At 37.0% G+C, this 19,497-nt stretch overlaps 3 protein-coding genes across 7 annotated transcripts; 2 read left to right on the top strand and 1 right to left on the bottom strand.

The window, feature by feature from the left end:
* The first annotated feature begins 3,734 nt into the window (after window positions 1–3,734).
* LOC137728699 (ethylene-responsive transcription factor ERF022) lies at window positions 3,735–4,623 on the top strand. The gene has a single exon (XM_068467443.2). The coding sequence runs from the start codon at window positions 3,811–3,813 to the stop codon at window positions 4,414–4,416; it is 606 nt and encodes a 201-aa protein (XP_068323544.1). The 5' UTR covers window positions 3,735–3,810; the 3' UTR covers window positions 4,417–4,623.
* A 2,513-nt stretch (window positions 4,624–7,136) lies between these two features.
* On the top strand, window positions 7,137–11,324 carry LOC137738545 (uncharacterized). 5 transcript variants are annotated; one of them, XM_068478100.2, is made up of 3 exons: window positions 7,137–7,298; window positions 7,814–7,879; window positions 9,202–11,324. In XM_068478100.2, the coding sequence occupies exon 3, from the start codon at window positions 9,356–9,358 to the stop codon at window positions 11,105–11,107; it is 1,752 nt and encodes a 583-aa protein (XP_068334201.2). In that variant the 5' UTR covers window positions 7,137–7,298; window positions 7,814–7,879; window positions 9,202–9,355; the 3' UTR covers window positions 11,108–11,324. The 5 variants fall into 5 exon arrangements, with proteins under 5 accessions (XP_068334201.2, XP_068334202.2, XP_068334204.2 ...); XM_068478101.2 differs by having other exon boundaries at window positions 7,141–7,298; window positions 9,183–11,324; XM_068478102.2 differs by having other exon boundaries at window positions 7,157–7,298; window positions 7,802–7,879.
* A 2,810-nt stretch (window positions 11,325–14,134) lies between these two features.
* LOC137718114 (ethylene-responsive transcription factor ERF021-like) lies at window positions 14,135–15,702 on the bottom strand. The gene has a single exon (XM_068457623.2). The coding sequence runs from the start codon at window positions 15,318–15,320 to the stop codon at window positions 14,778–14,780; it is 543 nt and encodes a 180-aa protein (XP_068313724.2). The 5' UTR covers window positions 15,321–15,702; the 3' UTR covers window positions 14,135–14,777.
* Between the last annotated feature and the right edge of the window lie 3,795 nt (window positions 15,703–19,497).

Below are 19,497 nucleotides of genomic sequence, written 5' to 3'. Positions count from 1 at the left end.
GTGTCGGTTATAACCAACACAATTGCAATTAATAAAAATAATTCTTGTTTAGCCGTTACTATTCTGGCCCATGAGCCCTCTAGCCTAGCCCTCGGTTAGAGACGATTTTCGGACTATTTTCGACCCTCTGGCCCTTTGAACCCTTCGGTTAAAGACTCATATGGCCAAGTAACTCTGCTTCCCAAAATTTCATCAAGTTTTTAAAATTCACGTGAACTCCTGAACAATGGTACTTCAAGGCACAAGTTCATTAACCCATAACTTGTAGCAATCTGCCCAAGTGGAGTGTGATGTACCAGTGAAACTAGGATTTGCATCGACAATTTCTGCCTTTGCCACTACTTTGCCTTTTGCAGTCCAATGTAAGTTATTGCAGTTGACATTGGTGAGGTTCTAATAAGCAGGGACTCGGGTGCCGCCTTGCGTGAACTGATAAGAAACCAATATATCATTTACCAGTGAAGTTCCAACTTGTGTAGGAGCTCTTTTATAAGTAGAATGCTTCTCATTCTGTGGAAGAAAAAAAAAAATATATATATATATGGGAGCAATGCATCATTCTATAAAACTAGGATTGACAAAAACTTAGTATGAAACCTGGCCACACTGGCAGAGGGAGTAAAGGACCAGGGATTGCCTAGGCCTATCCTGACTTTCTAAAACAAATATATATATATTAGGGAATTATGCATCTTTCTATTGCTTCAAGTCCTGCTTTCCACGTTTCAAGCATAACCCCATCTCCCAATTAGCTTTAATATTTTATCTATCTCCTTAACACAAATTAATAGCATTTAAAATCAAAGCAATATTTTGCCTTTCTTGGAAGAGAAAACTTTAGTTATAAGAATTAAAAAAAAAATCCTTTATTTATTTTTTTTTTGTTTTTATTTGAAATCTTATACAGTCTATCATCCTAAATTCGATACCTATTCATCAAATAAGTTTTAAATTTCTTTGATTCTCTATTGTTTCTTCTCTATTCTACATATTACATGAGAGTTATGATTCGTAAAATTTTTATTTATCTCATTGACTTTACTAGTATAGGCGACGAGGTTATAATAAAACGATTTTAAAATATTAAAACTCGTTGAAGACAATTATAATTTTTGTGAGTATGTAATATTATCTATGCATATGTTCTTTTGGACATTTGATTTTGATACACACACACACATGTATATATATATTATATATATATATATATATATATATATGCTTCGTAAATACCATCTACTAAAAAAAACACCTTTATGAAAGAGGCCCCTCCTCATTGAAAATTCTAACTACGTCATTGCCTGGCCGTACGTCTTATTATACGCTCATGTAGAAACTTTTGTTAACCTAATACAGTTTCTAGTTTATTGTTCGTGGATTGCTTCCATGAGCTGTTTATAATTTGAGCACCTAACTTTGAAGGTGTAACCCCAAATCCATAAGCTCTAACATGACCAACATATTCCCTTTCAAGAACTCGAGCCAATGCGTCCTCTTTCTTTGAAAGAGGCCCCCATCAACTGGAACTTCAGACATATTTTGTTCATTACCCCTCTAAAAGATAATTAACAGCATGGCATTATTTGTATCTCACTCTAGGAAGTTTGGAGAGCAAGTCAATGAGTATATTTTATTGAAAACTAAACATTTCATTTTTTTATTACAAACAATAAGATAATTTATTTTAAATTTATCCAAGTTATAGGAAGGAAGAATCGAACATAAGATTTCAAGTACATGGTTGACAACTGAACTACAAGTCAACATACAAAAACTTAAAACATTACGAAGAGAATCCTTTCTAGATCCTATAATATTGCGGAAGCAAATTACCAAGTAATCTACCAAATTAGGTGTAGATATGTCTGAGATTCGGAATCCATCATCTGATGGGGACATCAAAACGAAGCACATAGTTTACGTGGTATAACACCACGTGGACACGTATTCTTGCTAAAGTAATATATATGGAGCTCAGCTAGCTAGTATTATACTAATTTGGATTGGAGGGGTCCGGTCAGCTCAGGTGACACCTGATCAGGTCAGGCCCTTCACTGTTTTTAGTCATATAGTCTCGACCAGGCTGTCTCTAGCTAAGCTTGACGACTGCCAGCTGGTTCGTCATCCATGGAGCACTTTATCACCAACAACCTAGGAAAATATGCAATCGAAACAACTTTTTGAGTTGACTGAATGGATCCCGCGCACCGTCCCTTGCTGTACCCGACGTACGGTTTACGCGTGAACCGCCAGACCCTGCTTGACCATGCATATCTCTCTGTTTAGGGGTTGGATTTTCTTCCTTATTTTTTTTTTTCTCTTTTATAGTTTCTGATTTGAATAATTACAGTTAAGTTATGTTAATATTTTATATTGATTTTATATAGAAAGAGAAAAACAAAATGTGAGAGGAGAAGAGGAAAGAAAATGGAAAGAAAATTAGAAAGAATCCTAATGGCTGATCGAGAGGCTCTCTCTCTAAATGTTCCACTTTGGCAATGCATGATTGCATGGGAGTCATGGGATGTAGAAAACCAAATCGAATTGGTAGGGACTAAGATGAGAAATAAGGTACGGGTGCATGGACGTACGGACACAATTCAATTAGGGTTAACTTTTAGGCAAATATTTTCGGTGGCCATTGAAAAGTTGATTGGGTTGAACTTACATTACCAATTGAATTTGAAGGAAAACAATTTTTATCGAGAATTTAAGTTAAAAAAACAAATCAAGTAGAGCAAATTTCCATCTTTCTAACAATGCGCCTTCTTCTTTATCGTGAAACAACTCAAGAACAAAGAGAAAGATGGAAGCTTTGCGAGATTTTAATATTAATTATCATGCATATTAGTTTATTTCTTGTTAATTAGCTAGCTGGTTGGTTAATAAATGTCTACTATATATGTGACTTCTACTGTTTTGGAGAGGAAGAGAAGAAAGGATTGGAGACTAAGGACATAATTATATAGAAAAGTTGATTTTAACCTGAGTGCTAACATATTTAAAAGAAAGCCTAAAAATTATCCATTTTTAGATTATACCCCTTGACCAACATTCCACATAAGCAAACTTTCTTTTTTTGAGGTCAAAGTTTGAACTGATTTTTCATTCCTAATTTACCGTCCAAAGATGACAATTACATTTTGCTCATTAGTTAATTATATAATTTCCTGCATTAATGGGTTATTTATATTTTTCATTCATAATTTTCAACGTTATTAGTTAGGGGCTCTAGTTATTGTATGTATTTCACTTTGGTTTGATTATAGGATTTGTTTTTTTTTTTTTACACAACAATATATTTACACTAAATAGCAGATGAAAAGATTGGTATCAAACTCGTTATTTACGAGATTTAAATATAAAATTTCTCACTTACAAATAAAGAAAAAAAAACTACTAGAGTATATACCAAGTGGTATAATTACCCATATCTTATTTATTTACGTTCACAGTCCTAGACAATGACATGCAACATATTTGCACTTATACAAGCACAAACGGTAAGTAAACTATGGCTGTGTGAACATAATCACGTGGCATTATTTGATTGCCATGGAAATTATGCACGTGCATCAATTGCCACTTGCCAGCATCTTCCCACTTACGTGTAACTACTCGGAAAGTCACTCTACCACACCCTCTCCCCTAATGATTTAATAATCACCGCACGATCATACCTAGATACGTGTATACATATATATATATATATATATATATAAAGGAGACATAAGTGCACACATAATTGTTAATCAAACAACAAACACTTACTGATCACAAAACCGAGAAATTAATTAAACCCCTTCATTAATGGAATCCCAGGCTGCAGACTGCCGCGTCTCTCCGGCAAGATACAGAGGAGTTCGCAAGCGAAAATGGGGCAAATGGGTGTCCGAAATCCGCGAACCAGGAAAGAAAACCAGAATATGGCTAGGAAGCTACGAGGCACCAGAAATGGCAGCTGCGGCCTATGATGCAGCGGCATTGCACCTCAAAGGGCGTGGGGCGGCGCTTAATTTTCCTGAAATGGCTGATAGTCTGCCGAGGCCGGCCAGTTCAAGCGCAATGGACGTGCAACTAGCGGCTCAAGAGGCTGCATTGAGGGTTAGACGACAGCAGCTGCCAATGGAGGCATTTCCAACGGAGGAGGCGGGTGACTCGTCGAGGGGTTTGAGCTCAGCGCCAGTGACGGTGGGATTGTCTCCGAGTCAAATCCAGGCGATTAATGAGTCGCCGTTGGACTCGCCAAAGATGTGGATGCAATACATGTGCAGGGCTCATTGCCATGAGGCTCCGTCGTCGTTAGGGGGAGACTTGTGGGACATTGATAATTCCAGTCCAAACAAGTACTACGAAGGTGATGTCGAGTCAATGGACTACGAAGATATGCAGCATTGGTCCATTTGGGACCCCTAATAATACTTAATTACCTTATTTATTATAAAATTGAACACTAATAGTGTAGCCAAATATAGAACAAAAATAAATAAATAATAGAATATACTAAGTGTTTGCTGCCTTGGTATCTTGCCCTTTGGCCATGAATTTTTTTTTTTTCAAGTTACATTTTATGTGGCCTTTCTATGACCTATATACGTGAATAACAGTGTCTTTTTGACTTAATTTATCTTTAGTTTTTCATTTTTTTTAATTGAGGAGATAAGTTGAAGAGTTAATTAATACTGTTAAATGGAGTTTAAATAAATGGCTAGATATCAACAAATGAGAGATTACAAAGAGGTCACAGAAGATTTTAGGTGCAAAAGATTTGAACTTGATTTAAAGTATACTAAGATAAAAAATAAAAGTAGAGATGAATGATTTATATATATATATATATATAATTTATAGGAATTAAAGGTGATAAATTATAAAGTATCGATGATAACCTACATTATTGTGGATATTGAAGGTATAAGTTTCATTCATGACTGCAAATTTAAACAAATTTATTCATTTCTTCTTTCACTTGCCTTGATTCTCGTGAACTATCAAAACCAGTCCATTTCTAGGCACCAAGTGAACTCAAACTTACAAAACAAACTTGTGAAGAAAGAAGTTTGAAAATTACACTAGATTTTGAGGGGAAACTTTCAGGGTCCTAAATCCCACGATAAAGTAATGACAATATAGGTGTTATTTACCGATTTCAAATTTGGCTCTTTAAATTGTGACGACACTCTTTATGTTGTGAATTATTGGATCACTATGAAGGTGGAATGGAAACATCTGGTATGGGTGGCCAACCGAGCAACCGGTCAGTGAAGACAAGGGTTGAGAATAAATCTCATATTGAAGAGACTTTGCAAGGGCTTATAAAAAGTTGGGCTATTCCCAATATTGCCGATTGGTTTACGGTGGAACCTCAACTTCTTTGTAGTCTCAGAACAAGTTGTCCACGTGTGGAGCCCAATGGCCAAAGCGCTTCATGTCACCTCGTTTGTGTTGTCCACGTGTTAGGCTTGAAAATTCGCTACACGTGAGGAAGTGTATTGAGAATCAATCCCACATTGGTGAGAGGAAGAACCTTGCAAAGGCTTATAAGAGGTTGAGCTACTTTCCATATTGCCAATTGCTTTTATGGTGAAACTTCAACTTCTTCAACAACAACTAGCAGGAACAACAAGCGCACATAAGAGCAAGTCCACCCCTAAAAAAATACGCTAGCACCCAGCCCATTTAATTCACTCAGTGAACAGTGATAAACTCTAATGAATAGTAATAGGCCAAATGCATCTCCACCCCTAAAAAAATATAGCCTCGTCAATTTTATTAAAAATTTATTATTTTTATTATAAAAAAATAACAATTTTATTTTTAATTTTTGACTTTATAAAAAAATATTATTAATTTCTGACATTTTATTTATTTTTTTAAAGTTTTTTCGGCGGAAAAATCTGGACTGTTAATCTGAAAATTGAACGGTCATTGTGCCACGTCAGTAATCATTAATTTTAAATTTCAAATTTTTTACTGTTGGAGATCCAACGGCCCAGAAAACTAGCCGTTGGAAATCCAACGGACACAGAGGAGCCACGTGTCCCCACGCCAGAACCCCATATTGCACCTGCACAGTGGGCCTCGCCTCTGCGACGCTATCCGCTACTTGGGCCCATGCGCGCGTGTCTTCCATGCGCCTGGCACAAAAAAAAATTTAAACGACATGTGACATCACGCCGGCGTCAGCATGACGCCACATAGCCCGGGCCTTGGCTCAGTACATTCTGGGCCGCCCTATGGGACGGCTTGGGCTAGGTTGAAGGAAATTGGCTGGGTGCCGGGCCAAAAAGGTTGCTAAGTGCCGGCCTAATGGCTCCCGGTGGACTTGCTCTAATGCAAGTTGCAGCCTTGAGCGGGCGATCGACTTTGCTTGTTACCTATTTTTTCCGCATTTTAAAGCCTTTTTAGTGAGGTTTATTTGTTCATGAAGGATTCCTTGATGTAATTAAAGCCTATACATATAAATAGAACGTTAGGGTTTTCTTCTTTGTATAAAAATTACAAAGAAAACACTTTGAGAGATTGTTATCGGTGGGAGAGATATTGAGAGCTAGGGTGTGAGATTGTTAACCTATGATATTCAGGGAGAATGTCTTATGGTTAAATTAAAAATAAAATAAATAAAACACTCTGGGTTAAATGACATAACTAAGAAACCACATTTTGAATGTGGTGGATAGGGTCTTCCTCTTCAACCCAAGTTCAAACTCTCTCCCCTCCCCATAGTTGAATTGAATTTAATGTAGATTATCTTATCGTTTGTCTAAAAAAAAAAAAAAAACTATGCTTTAATATTAGAAGGACAAAATAGTAAACACCAATATTGTATATAAAACACTAAAAGTTATGTTATTGGTACTTCATAATAGTATATGAACCGAACTTGTCGAATCTAAAATTTTTTACTTATAAATAAATATAAATACCAGATAATGCCAAGTGGGACCCTCTTGCATTTGAAGCACACAGTTTTGGAATTTGGAGGAGCTAATTTAATGAATTGACATGTCAAGGGGGCTTGATTTGACACCCTTGCCCTCACTACAGTTGCCCTAGCACTTCGGCGAAGTAGCCTTACGACGTCGTTTTGAGCTGAGTTACGTAAGGGTACTTTGGTCTGCCAAAGACTAGTTTTCGTTCGGGTTGGATCGGATGACGTGGGCTGTGTTCTTCGTTTGGGAAAGCAGGCATCTTTCTCCTGTCCTGTGTATCCCTCTCTCAGCCTCACTTGAACTCTCATCACCGCCGGAAGAGGCAAACCGAGACGCTGTTAGCGGCGGAAGGAATACCATCACCGGGTAAGCAGCCGTCATAGAACTTTTGACTCCAATTTTTCTTGGATTTGTTTGTTTATCTGTTGATAAATAGTATTGGGAAGAACAGGGAAAATGAGGTTCTAGGTTTTGCTTAACACAGATTTGAGTTCGGAATTTCTATAGAATTTGATTTCTCATGGAACCCTTTCAGAAGAAGAACATCAAAGCCGAATAGTCGTTGACATCTTTCAGACGCTTCTCTTTTCAGTTTGCTTCTCTACATTCTGAGAATTTGAACAGTCTCTGATATTGGGTTGTCTCGATTCTGTCTAATTTTGTTTGGATTTCTATGAAATCTTGTAACTGTGATTGGTTTGTATATCGTTCAATGCGAATTCTGATGCGGGTTTGGTTTGTTTTCGGGATTTGTTTGGATGGTCGAGTTATTGTCATGTTACAGGGGATTTGTTTGCATTGTTCTGCATTAGTTTTAGTTGGAATTAACATATGCGTTATAATAAGTGTTCCCTGCATTAATGCAAAAGGTTTTCGACCAGGTTAAGGACTTGCAAGAGAAAGTCTGGGAAGCCAATAAAGTACAGTAACTACCATGGTTCTCCACGGTAATTTCCTTCAGCTATGCCCTCACTTTGCATTATAGGGATAACTTGCATGAATGTGACTTATAGTCTCTGCACTAATACATAGTTCTCGATTAATGTTTGCATTTTTTTATGCTTGCTTGATTCTCTAATTAACTTCTGCAATATCCCAGCTCATGTTCCCGGAAAGTTTTAGTTAGCTTCTTTCATATGTCTTTGTAGCCGTTATGGTATAGGAGAGATGTGTACAGAATGGAGTTTTTATATTAGTTTATAATTCAACAAATTCCAAAAGAGTGATTTGTTGGTTTCTCTCAATATGATGTTACCAATATGGTGTCTTATGCAAGTAAGGATGTCATACCCTCTAGTAACGAGAGCATATGGTTTTTCATCAATGTTTTTAATTTGTCTTCTTAATTGTAAGTTTGTCAAGCAGATGTAGAGTTCTGAGTTTTATAATTTTGTTTCCTAGTAAATTGAAGGAATTAATTATTGTTTATAATGTGATTTTATCAATACAGTCCCCTTCATGCTCCATGCAAGCAGAATAGTGATGATAATAATTTCACAAAGTTTAAGGTGTCATGTACATGTATTTCAGTTTTTATCTTTCTTTTAGACACTGGAAGTGCAAATTACGTACAATATTTTTTAACATGGAGTTTTGTTTTCGTTGATTCATATTTTTTATGGGGGTAATTCAGCAGTTTGTCTGTAATTGTTGATAAGTTTTACCGTGTTTCATTTTGATTTTGTTTAGGATGATGTGTATATACGTCTTATCAGCTCTGGCGACCCCCAACACACAGAGGGGACTGAATTTTGTTATGTTTCCTTGATGTGTTTTGGAACTTAAACTTTAAACACAATAAAAGTATTCAATAATTAACAAACATGCTCTGGTACCTTGATTATATAGAAAACGTGATTAGCTTGTTGACATTAGTGTATGTATTTAAACTATTGTTCTTGGATTGTTTCCTGATTTCGTTTATGTATTTTACTCTGAAGTTTTACTATTAATAGCTATATGTAGTTGAAGTTTGTAAATTCAGCGCCTTTTGTTCTCTTAAAATGTTGCCATTAATACCTTAGTTGCTTATTATAATGTATCTTTTGTACCCACTACCCATCAAGAAAAATATACTTTTTTTATATTGATTTGTTTTCTCGTTTAATTTGAGAAGAACAAGAGGTTATATGGTTCTTCGAAAGAAGCCTTGCTGAGTTTTCAACGGGTGAAGAGCACCAAAGAAATTTTAAGAATCAGTTAGAGCATGAGAAATGGCTAATCAATGTGTTTTTTCTAATTTACTGATAGGGGAACTGGCTTCTTGCAGACTTGTTGCTATGAGAATGTATATCTGGCAGTTTCCAGTCAGACGCAACAAAATGATGTTCTTCAAAGATTTTTTCGCTTTCCAGGAAGCAAATCATTGGAACAGTTGATGATTACGTTGAAGAATTGTGCTTCTGATTGGTTTTGTTTGCCACATGGAGGACCATACATTTGTTGTCGGTCAAGAGTTCCCTGATGTCAAGGCCTTTAGGAATGCAATTAAAGAAGCTGCAATTGCACAACACTTTGAGCTTCGCATCATAAAAAGTGACCTTATCCGCTACTTTGCAAAGTGTGCAACAGATGGCTGTCCATGGCGTATCCGGGCTGTGAAGCTTCCTAATGCCCCAACCTTTACAATAAGAAGCCTTGAAGGGACGCACACTTGTGGGAGAAATGCACACAATGGGCACCATCAGGCTTCCGTTGATTGGATTGTCAGTTTTATAGAAGAACGCCTGCGGGGTAACATCAATTACAAACCAAAGGATATATTGCATGACATCCATAAGCAATATGGGATTACTATACCATATAAGCAAGCTTGGCGTGCAAAAGAAAGAGGACTTGCCGCAATTTATGGTTCTTCTGAGGAAGCGTATTGCCTTCTTCCTTCATACTGCCAACAAATAAAGAAGACCAACCCTGGAAGCATTGCAGAGGTATTTACCACTGGTATAGATCACCGTTTCCACCGGTTGTTTGTGTCCTTTCATGCGTCCATTTATGGATTTCTGAATGGTTGCTTGCCTATCATTGGTCTGGGCGGTGTTCAGCTAAAAAGTAAATATCTCGGTACTTTACTCTCTGCAACTTCGTTTGATGCGGATGGTGGATTATTTCCACTTGCATATGGTGTTGTTGATGTAGAAAATGATGAAAGCTGGATGTGGTTCCTGTCAGAGTTGCATAAGGCACTAGAGATGAACAGTGAGAATATGCCAGAGCTCACGTTTTTATCTGATGGACATAAGGGAATTGCAGATGCAGTAAGAAGGAAGTTCCCAAATTCTTTAAATGCTTTTTGCATGCGCCACTTGAGTGAAAGCATTGGAAAAGAGTTCAAGAACTCAAGGCTTGTTCATCTTCTATGGAATGCTGCATATGCCACTACCACTATTGGCTTTAAAGAAAAGATGGTTGAAATAGAGGAGGCATCTCCGGAAGCTGCAAAATGGCTACGACAATTTCATCCTTCCCGCTGGGCATTGGTGTATTTTGAAGGAACACGTTATGGTCATCTCTCATCAAATATTGAGGAGTTTAATAGATGGATTCTTGAAGCTCGTGAGCTACCCATAATCCAAGTGATTGAGACAATTCATATTAGATTGATGGCTGAGTTTGAAGAACGGCGTTTGAAGAGTAATTCGTGGGTTTCTGTACTTTCTCCATCTGCGGAGAAGCGTATCATAGAAGCCATCAGCCATGCATCCACATATCAGGTCCTTCGGTCTGATCAAGTAGAATTTGAGGTTCTTTCACCAGATCGATCAGACATTGTGAATATTGGCACCCATTGTTGTTCCTGCCGTGATTGGCAGCTATATGGGATACCATGTCCCCACGCTGTGGCTGCCCTCATCTCCTGTCGAAAAGATGTACACGCCTTTACACAGAAAGTTTTTACAGTTGCAAGTTACCGCGAAGCATATGCTCAGGAGATATACCCTATCCCAGGAAAAATTGAATGGAGAAAGACAGATGAGGCTTCTATGGATGACGATATCCAGGTCGTGCGACCTCCCAAGTTTCGTAGACAGCCAGGACGACCGGAAAAGAAACGAATTTGTGTAGAGGACCTGAATCGCGAGAAACATACTGTCCATTGTAGCCGGTGTAACCAAACTGGACATTATAAGACAACTTGCAAAGCAGAGGGTATTGAAAGTATCGAACAGTTTTAGGTGTCTAATTTTGTGTTCTAGAGATCTCCCGAGCGTTTACTGTTACCTCAACGTAGGTTAGTATCGTGTGATTTCGACCATACAAGTTGTTCAGATGATGTAAATTAGAATTTGTCCACTGTATTACTAGGTGTCCGAGTAATTCGAAGGAACTTCTGAAAATGGAAGATGTATCTTCTGTAATGAGGTGCTAAGAAGCAGCAGTTTTTTGTTTCTTTGTCGATTTGTTCATCGTGTTGGAATTCTCTCTTGCTCTAACGGAATGCGTGACATAGAATCGAGCGTAATGACGTTGTAGGATTCATATAGCCGACCTCACTTAGTGGGAAAAAACTTTGTTGTTGTTGCTGTTGCTGCTCTATCTACTGTTTTCAGGAAATTGCTTAAGACAGAACAGAGTTGCTAGATTTCTGATGAAAGAAGCCTCTGACAGTAGCAGTGGCGATGATGTTAGCTGTCCCATAATGGAGTGGGTAAGAGGCTTGTTGCTCATCAAGGAAATGAGTTCGATATTCATTATTTAAAGAGATTCATGACTAGGTTGTATTTATTTGGGTCTCGACAAAGCTGTGCCGAAGATTTCAACTGGTATGGAAAAAAGCATCTCGCACCTAAGTTTACATATTAAGACCATCCTCAACTAACATATTGACAATCCCTTGATAAGTTTTGCAGAAATATAGCTTAGGAGTTTAACGTGGATTTCGATGGAAAAATTACAAGAAAAGCACGAAGAAAGTTTGAAGTGGGCTCCCGTGTGTCGCTGGGCTCGTGGAGAGAATTGGGCTGGCCGGAGGAAACAAATCCAAAAGGGCTTTGGAGTGGTGCCCTGTACAAAAATGACAAGGAAAGCGTTGGTTTTCGTTTCCAAGAAAAGTATCAAAACCAAATCCTAATTTTTTACTTTATGAACAAACGATGCTGTCTACATTAAGGACGTAAGAGAGTGGGCAAATCCTTATAATGGACTAGTAATATTGTGGTTCAAATTTGCCCGTCGCGAGAATCGAACTTAAGATTTCACTCTTATAAGTAAATCCTAATTGGATTAGTTGTTTATTATCCTAATTTTGATGGAGTTTGATTGTTTGTAGAGGTTTCATGTAAAATTTTGAATTAATCCCCTCAAAATCTCAAGGGAAGATGTGAGATTTGCAAATGCTTAAAATATGCTACGAAATTTCTCAAAGTTCCTCGAATTCCTCAAACTTTTTAAAATACTTTGAAATCAATTCCTAATTGAATATACTTGAAATGTTATAAACTCCTTTAAAATTTTAATTGAATACACTTGGATTTCTAAGGATTTTAATAAACTAACTTAAATCCTGATTCAATACACTTCAAATTTTAGAGAATATCTTAAAATACTAATTGAATACCCTAGATTTATAAAAGATATAAAATATCTCAAACTTCCAATTGAATACACCAATCAAATTGTTGAGAAAGAGGAAGGTGGTGAAAGATACCATTATAATCAGGTGCTTCTTGCAGTTCTTTTTATTTTTTTTAATACATCGATATTTTTACACTAAGAGGAGGGAGAGTTCGGCTAAACCACACAATGGGAAACCTAATTTGGTATTGAATTCACCATCCACGAGATTCGAATCTAAGACCTCTCACTTCCAAGTGAAGAGGAATACCACCAGACCGCACTACTGAGTGGCTCTTGCAGTTCGTTTTAATGTAAACGTAAGTGATAAACTTTTTGTACACTTGCAGTATGGTTTAATGATATTTTTTTTTTTACTTATAAGTAAGATGTGTAAGGTTCGAATATTGTAGATAGTGAGTTCGATAACATAAAGCACACCGATTGTGTCCCCAATTAAGTTTCAACTTTCAACCAACCATTGAAACCCAAATCAACCAAAAACCCTCAGACTTTGGAAAGCAAAAAAAATCTCTCACATTCTCAAAGCTTGAAGCCAAAGCAATAATGTCCCTGAAGAGCAGAGCTTGTTCTTCAGTTGTCAAAGTTGACAAGGAGACGATAACCCTAGAGCTAGGACGGCCATCTGTTCGACGTGGATGGTGGTGGCCATGCAATCACAACTCATCGAGGACATGGCGGTTTACAACCGTTCCATTTGGACAGCGTAGCTGGTGACGTCTTCCCCAAGGTCCTCCAGTATTGGAGACAGTAAAAGGCTGAGAACAACGAGACGGAGAGAAAGAAGTGGGTGGAGCGCTTCATGAAGCAGGTGGAACTAAAAATCAAGAACCTAGTGGATAAATTTGATCTGCCAAACTTTGGCTGACATGATCGAGGGCAAGACTTCTAACATCCCTAACGATTTCACCCCTGCGGGAGGAGGAACTTCTTAGGAATTAAACCCATGGGCATTAGAGGGTAAAGCTGTTTAGTACGAGGAATGTTCGGTGCCCGAATGAGTATCAAGTAACTTAGTAACATTCATCAATGCAACAGAGACAGAGAGAGCATCTGTCCAAGCGATATAAGCACAAGAGGTTTGATTTTTAAAACTGAGTTTGTCATGCATGTACGTTGACTGAGAATGGTGTGACCCTTGATAAGTTTTTTAAGTACCACTACCCACTGAAATTCTCTGTTAGTTATCAACTTCTGATCAGGTTTGAATTAGTTCTTCTTGGTCTTCTTAGTCATAAGATTGACATGCCAATAAAGTCAACCAATGGGTTTTCTCTAAAAGTAATAGTGAAAAGCTGAACAGAATTTTATTTTAGGATGATGCTATTAGACATTCTCTAATACAGGTGATGCTCACACATGATATAGTAGAGCTCACATCTATTAGGAAAAGTGTCGATAGATGTGTTACTTTTATTTGTCCAAATAGTTTTGTTGTTTATTTTTGTTATATCTTGAATAAACCACTCATTGGAAAAGGAAACAAAATGCATTTCATACTTAATTACCATTTCTTAACAATTTCATATTTGTCATTTCTCAGAAACAGGCATGGAAATTTGTACGTAGTTCTTTGTATATTCTTTTTTTTTTTTTCTAAATGAAAAAAGATTAAGCAATATTAACTCTTCAGCAATAGTCGCATGCGTAGTTCTTCATATGTTTAATAGTACACATACACTTTAGTCGGAATTAATAAGTGATTGCCCACACAATACTATTACGTACACTAATCTCAATGACAAATTATTTCCATTACAACAAATAATGTAAAGACAATGAGAACAAGAAAAAGAAATCACACGATCGAGTACACTCTTATAAGGCTAATTTAAAAAGTAGCCAAAGAGTTTGTGGTCCTTCATACAACACAAATCGATTCCACCTCACCTACTGCCACACCGGAACTACTTGATCAATCATCAGTGTCCCTCCAATCCAATTTTTAAATATTGGATCACCAAGAATGTCTCTTTCCATAGACAATTAAATTATTTAATCTGCTGATTTGATCAATCAATTCGAAACAAATTAAGCTCAAAGTTTATCAATCTCTTTTAATTGGTAGACTTGTCCCCCATCTCTTTTATTTTTATTTTTAATGAAGCTGTATCTGTTTGGAAGATTTATTTGAATATATAGCTCATATATTTTACTCAAATTAACTACGTCACACAATTTTATACTAAAAAAAATTATAATTTTAGGAAATTTATATATATATAGTTCATATTTTGTCATTGTACTATTACGTAAACGTTAATTACCTAATTAAGGATCCCAAAGAGAGTCATTCTGCATATCCTCCCACTGATTCTCAAAAACGTCATTAGAGAACATCGTAGGCTCTGCCATTTGCATCCACATTTTGGGCGAGTCCAAGGGAGATTCGTTAATTGCCTGGATTTGACTCGGCGACAGCCTCACCCTGACCTGCCCGACGTTTGAGCTGGAGCCCCCAACCTCATGACCTTCAGCCGCACCACCACCACCACCACCACTACCTCTCAGCATCAAGGCTGCTTCATGTGCTGCCATGCGTATGTCATCAGAGGTGGAACTGGCAGGGCGAGGCAAGTTGTTGACAAGTTCAGGGAAGTTGAGCCTCGCTTCGCGACCCCGGAAATGTAACGCGGCCACATCATACGCTGCGGCCGCCATCTCTGGAGTCTCGAAGCTGCCTAACCAAATTCGGGTTTTGGTTCCAGGCTCGCGGATTTCCGACACCCATTTGCCCCATTTTCTCTTGCGCACGCCTCTGTAGGCCGAAGAGGCAGGGCCATAGGCATTGCTAGAATTGGCGGGATCCCCCATGCATGCAGAGAAATGTGAGCAAAAATGCTAGAATTGGTGTGCGTGTTTGCAGAATAATAAACTTTGAAGCAATGGTAGAACGATTATAAAACAAATTTGGTTGGTGAAAGTGTCGTCCAGTTGATTGGTATTTATAGATATGAATGTCTTGTGATTTTGGTATGATACGTGGTCGCATAACATGAAAGGAAGTGAGCTTCCAAGCAGTTGCCTTGCCCAGGTGCATGCTCGCAATATTATCTTCTTTTCTATTTGTTGAAGGATCTAAAACAAAATAATTAAAATTAAATTGAAATATAAAAAATTGGAGATGAAAGTTCAGGCAATCAATGATGAAATATAAAAAATTGGAGATGAAAGTTCAGGCAATCTATGATGAATCAAAAGATTGACAAGTATTGGAGGAATATTTTAAGCCAAAAATCTGTGAGGACTGGTGCAGTTAACCCAAGTAATTAATCAATAAATAGTATGTAAACTGTTGAGGACGCGGTTTAAACCCAGGTGGCATGAACTATATCCATTCTTCTTCTTTTTCTAATTTTTTTGGTTGAAGCATGAAATCCATTCGAAGTCCGGACCCACTGAATATCCATTCTCGTACAGAGCTCACCAGCATCAGCATTGCGAATCTGAGATAAGCGTACAGCCTTTCGTTGTTTTGTTTATTTTTCTTCGCAATAGGGCCCATGTTTTGTGTAATGTAAAAAATTGGAAACTTGTCTAAGGGTTCTGAAAATATGACTTTAGCCCCTAAAATTTAATTTTCTCCACGTAAAGCCCAACATAAGTTTTTTACTCGAATGAAACCCTTCGGCTAAATTCCACATCAACAAATTCATTAATTATGTTTGGCTTCACACATTTAAAACTTATCAAATGCCTAAAATACCCCTATTGGAATTTTTTTGGCTTAAATATCAAAATGGTCCATGTGTTATATTCATATGGCCAATTTAGTTCTCGTGTTTTCGACTTGGCTAATTTAGTCCTCATGTTTTTCTCTGTTAGCCAATTAAGGACATTTCATTCAATCTCTTTTTAAAAATTCATAAGAAAAATCATATGAAAAATAATTACCCTTTCTCTTTACATAAAAATGCAAATCAATGAGAAATAACACATATAAGAAATAAAACTTCCAATCTGAAAAATGATTATGGTTGTGACATAGAAAAGAGAGGGGGTAATGTTAGAGAGGGGGTAATGTTAGGGAGGAGGTCAAAGAGTTGGAAGGAGAATCATTTTTCTTTTAATTTTTAATTTTATTTCATTTTAAATATTTAAATCAAATAAATTATACTTTTATAAATATGTTTATTATAAATTAAAAAAAAATTACAAAAATTAGATGAAAATGTCCTTAATTGGCTAACAAAGATAAACACAAGGACTAAATTGGCCAAATTGAAAGCACAAAGACTAAATTGCCCTAATGACTAAAATAAACGGACCATTTTAACATATAACCCTATTTGAATGTTTGATGTACATAATTAATGACATGCGTAAGAGAGATCTTTATATGTATATTCTCATCCGTACCTAGCATGAGGCCTTTTGGGAGCTCACTGGCTTCGGGTTCCGTAGGAACTCCGAAGTTAAGCGAGAAGAGGGCTAGAGCAATCCCATGATGGGTGACCCACTAGGAAGTTGCTCGTGAGTTCCCAAAAACAAAACCGTGAGGGAATGGTAAGCCCAAAGCGGACAATATCGTGCTACGGTGGTGGAGCGGGCCCGGGAAGTGATCCGTCCCGGGCCGGGATGTGACAATTTGGTATCAGAGCCTAACCCTGGTTGTGGTGTGCCGACGAGGACGTCGGGCCCCTAAGGGGGGTGGATTGTGACATCTCACATCACCCAAGGGAGTGATCCTTATATGTATATTCTCATCCGTACCTAGCACGAGGCCTTTTGGGAGCTCACTGGTTTCGGGTTCCGTATGAACTCCGAAGTTAAGCGAGAAGAGGGCTAGAGCAATCTCATGATGGGTGACCCACTGGGAAGTTGCTCGTGAGTTCCCAAAAACAAAACCGTGAGGGAATGGTAAGCCCAAAGCGGACAATATCGTGCTACGGTGGTGGAGCGGGCCCGGGAAGTGATCCGTCTGGGGCCAGGATGTGACATTAATGTTATAAATTCATTGCCTAATATATTATAACATAAAACATGTCTAATATATATATGCTATTATACATGCTTAATTAAGTCAATAAAATTATATTTTACATGTTAATGTAGGTAAATTTTTTCACACATATATATTCAAAAATGCCCGATATATATAAAATTCATGCAAAATAATTTACCTAAAAAAATAATGTTATTTGAATCAAATAGTGCACCTACTATTAATCTCTCATGATTTTGAGTTGCATACTTTCATACTAACCTATATAGTCCCATTAGTTACGTTTCTGATCCATATATAGTCCCATGAATTACGATTGTGATCCTATGAACCATCAGATTTCAAACAAATCACTGAAGTCTGACGTCGTCCAAATAACAATTTGAAAATCCAAAAATTTAACTGACATAAGATTGAATCTCACCCATCATTTCCTCCATTCATTTTAAATCTTAAGAAAAGATAATCAAATTCATATCTAGCTTCATCATTAACTAAAAGGTGACAAACTCCTTATTGTGCATTTCACTTATCTCCTTATTGTGCATCACACTTTAAGGCTCTGTTATTATTTGAGAGCTTTGAGGTGAGACCAAAGATCATATTCATTAACATGAGATAACTAGTGATGCCTCAGGTCTGAGAACTATGGTTCATATTTCAAACAAATCACTGAAGTCTAACGTCGTCCAAATAACAATTTGAAAATCCAAAAATTTAATTGACATAAGATTGAATCTCACCCATCATTTCCTCTATTCATTTTAAATCTTAAGAATAGATAATCAAATTCATATCTAGCTTCATCATTAACTAAAAGGTGACAAATTCCTTATTGTACATTTCACTTATCTCCATATTAACACATGATCCCGAACCTCATACTTTAAGGCTCTGTTATTATTTGAGAGCTTTGAGGTGAGACCAAAGATCATATTCATTAACATGAGATAACCAGTGATGCCTCAGGTCTGAGAACTAGTTGCATTTATAACTCAGAAGTATGATATGATTAACAAATAGGTAATCTTCCATTCGTACACTTCTATGGTTGGTCAATGTTCAGTAAACTCAATCTCATAAATGAGCACCTTTATGTCTATTCCATGTCACTACATGCTTAGTGTAAGACTTATTATTGAATATGATATAAACAGGCATTTGCAAATATTCAACAATCCACTCGATCACCCTATGGCTAGGAACATAATTTAGGATGTAAGATTCATAGGATACGTATCTCAAGATTGGCACTTCTTAAATTTATCCCTACAACTTAAGATATTCCTAAGATTCATCCTAATCAATAACAAACCTTCCTAATTAGCTATTAAGTGACTTGCCCGAGTGACGATTGTTCTCACTTGCCCTTGTCATCAATGACCCAACATTGGATTGCCACGAATAAAAAATTACGCGTTGCCATGACAATTTCTTTTCAAGCATACTCCAAAAAGACGTAACATTCTAAGTTACGGAGAACCAATTCTTTATGAACAAAACCTAGACATAATGGTCCTTACAATCATGGTCCGTGCATAGGTTATGATCGCCGATGTTGTAAGGTGTCATCCCTAAACGGAATTCTTGATTGGTGCCATTTATCATGTCTCTGATAGTCAACCATTGTTGGCTAAATGAGCATGATAATATGAATTCAAACCAACCACTTAAGAAACACCACACATAACCTAATGAAACACCTTTAAGTTCATGTTTGGCTTTATATAAAGGCATGCTCATACATAGTGAAAGATAAATATTCCTTAGTCAAGATACTCATAACTTAAGATTCATTTTTCTACAGTTAGGTCTAACTTAGGCATCAAAGAGCTTTTGGCTCACACCACACCCGCGTACATGTGACGAGATCCCACTTGTTTTTCTTTTCTTGGTTGCAAGTTCGATCCTCACTTTTAAGAAAACTCTCTTTGTCAACTAAAGAGAATAAAATAACTATAATGTCCTTAGTACTCTAAATCAATTTAAATATAAATTTTATAATTAAGGGTGATATACCCTCTCTCCTCTCTCCAGCCTGACTCC

This window comes from Pyrus communis, chromosome 15 (genome assembly GCF_041283825.1).
Source record: "Pyrus communis isolate YQ-2024b chromosome 15, ASM4128382v1, whole genome shotgun sequence".
NCBI classification, from domain to species: domain Eukaryota; kingdom Viridiplantae; phylum Streptophyta; class Magnoliopsida; order Rosales; family Rosaceae; genus Pyrus; species Pyrus communis.
This window is presented reverse-complemented; position numbering and strand designations above follow the sequence as displayed.

What these genes read in the sequence shown, in the direction of transcription:
- LOC137728699 (XM_068467443.2), top strand. Translation starts at nt 3,811, where the DNA reads ATGGAATCCCAGGCTGCAGACTGCCGCGTCTCTCCGGCAAGATACAGA.
- LOC137718114 (XM_068457623.2), bottom strand. Translation starts at nt 15,320, where the DNA reads ATGGGGGATCCCGCCAATTCTAGCAATGCCTATGGCCCTGCCTCTTCG.
- LOC137738545 (XM_068478100.2), top strand. Translation starts at nt 9,356, where the DNA reads ATGGAGGACCATACATTTGTTGTCGGTCAAGAGTTCCCTGATGTCAAG.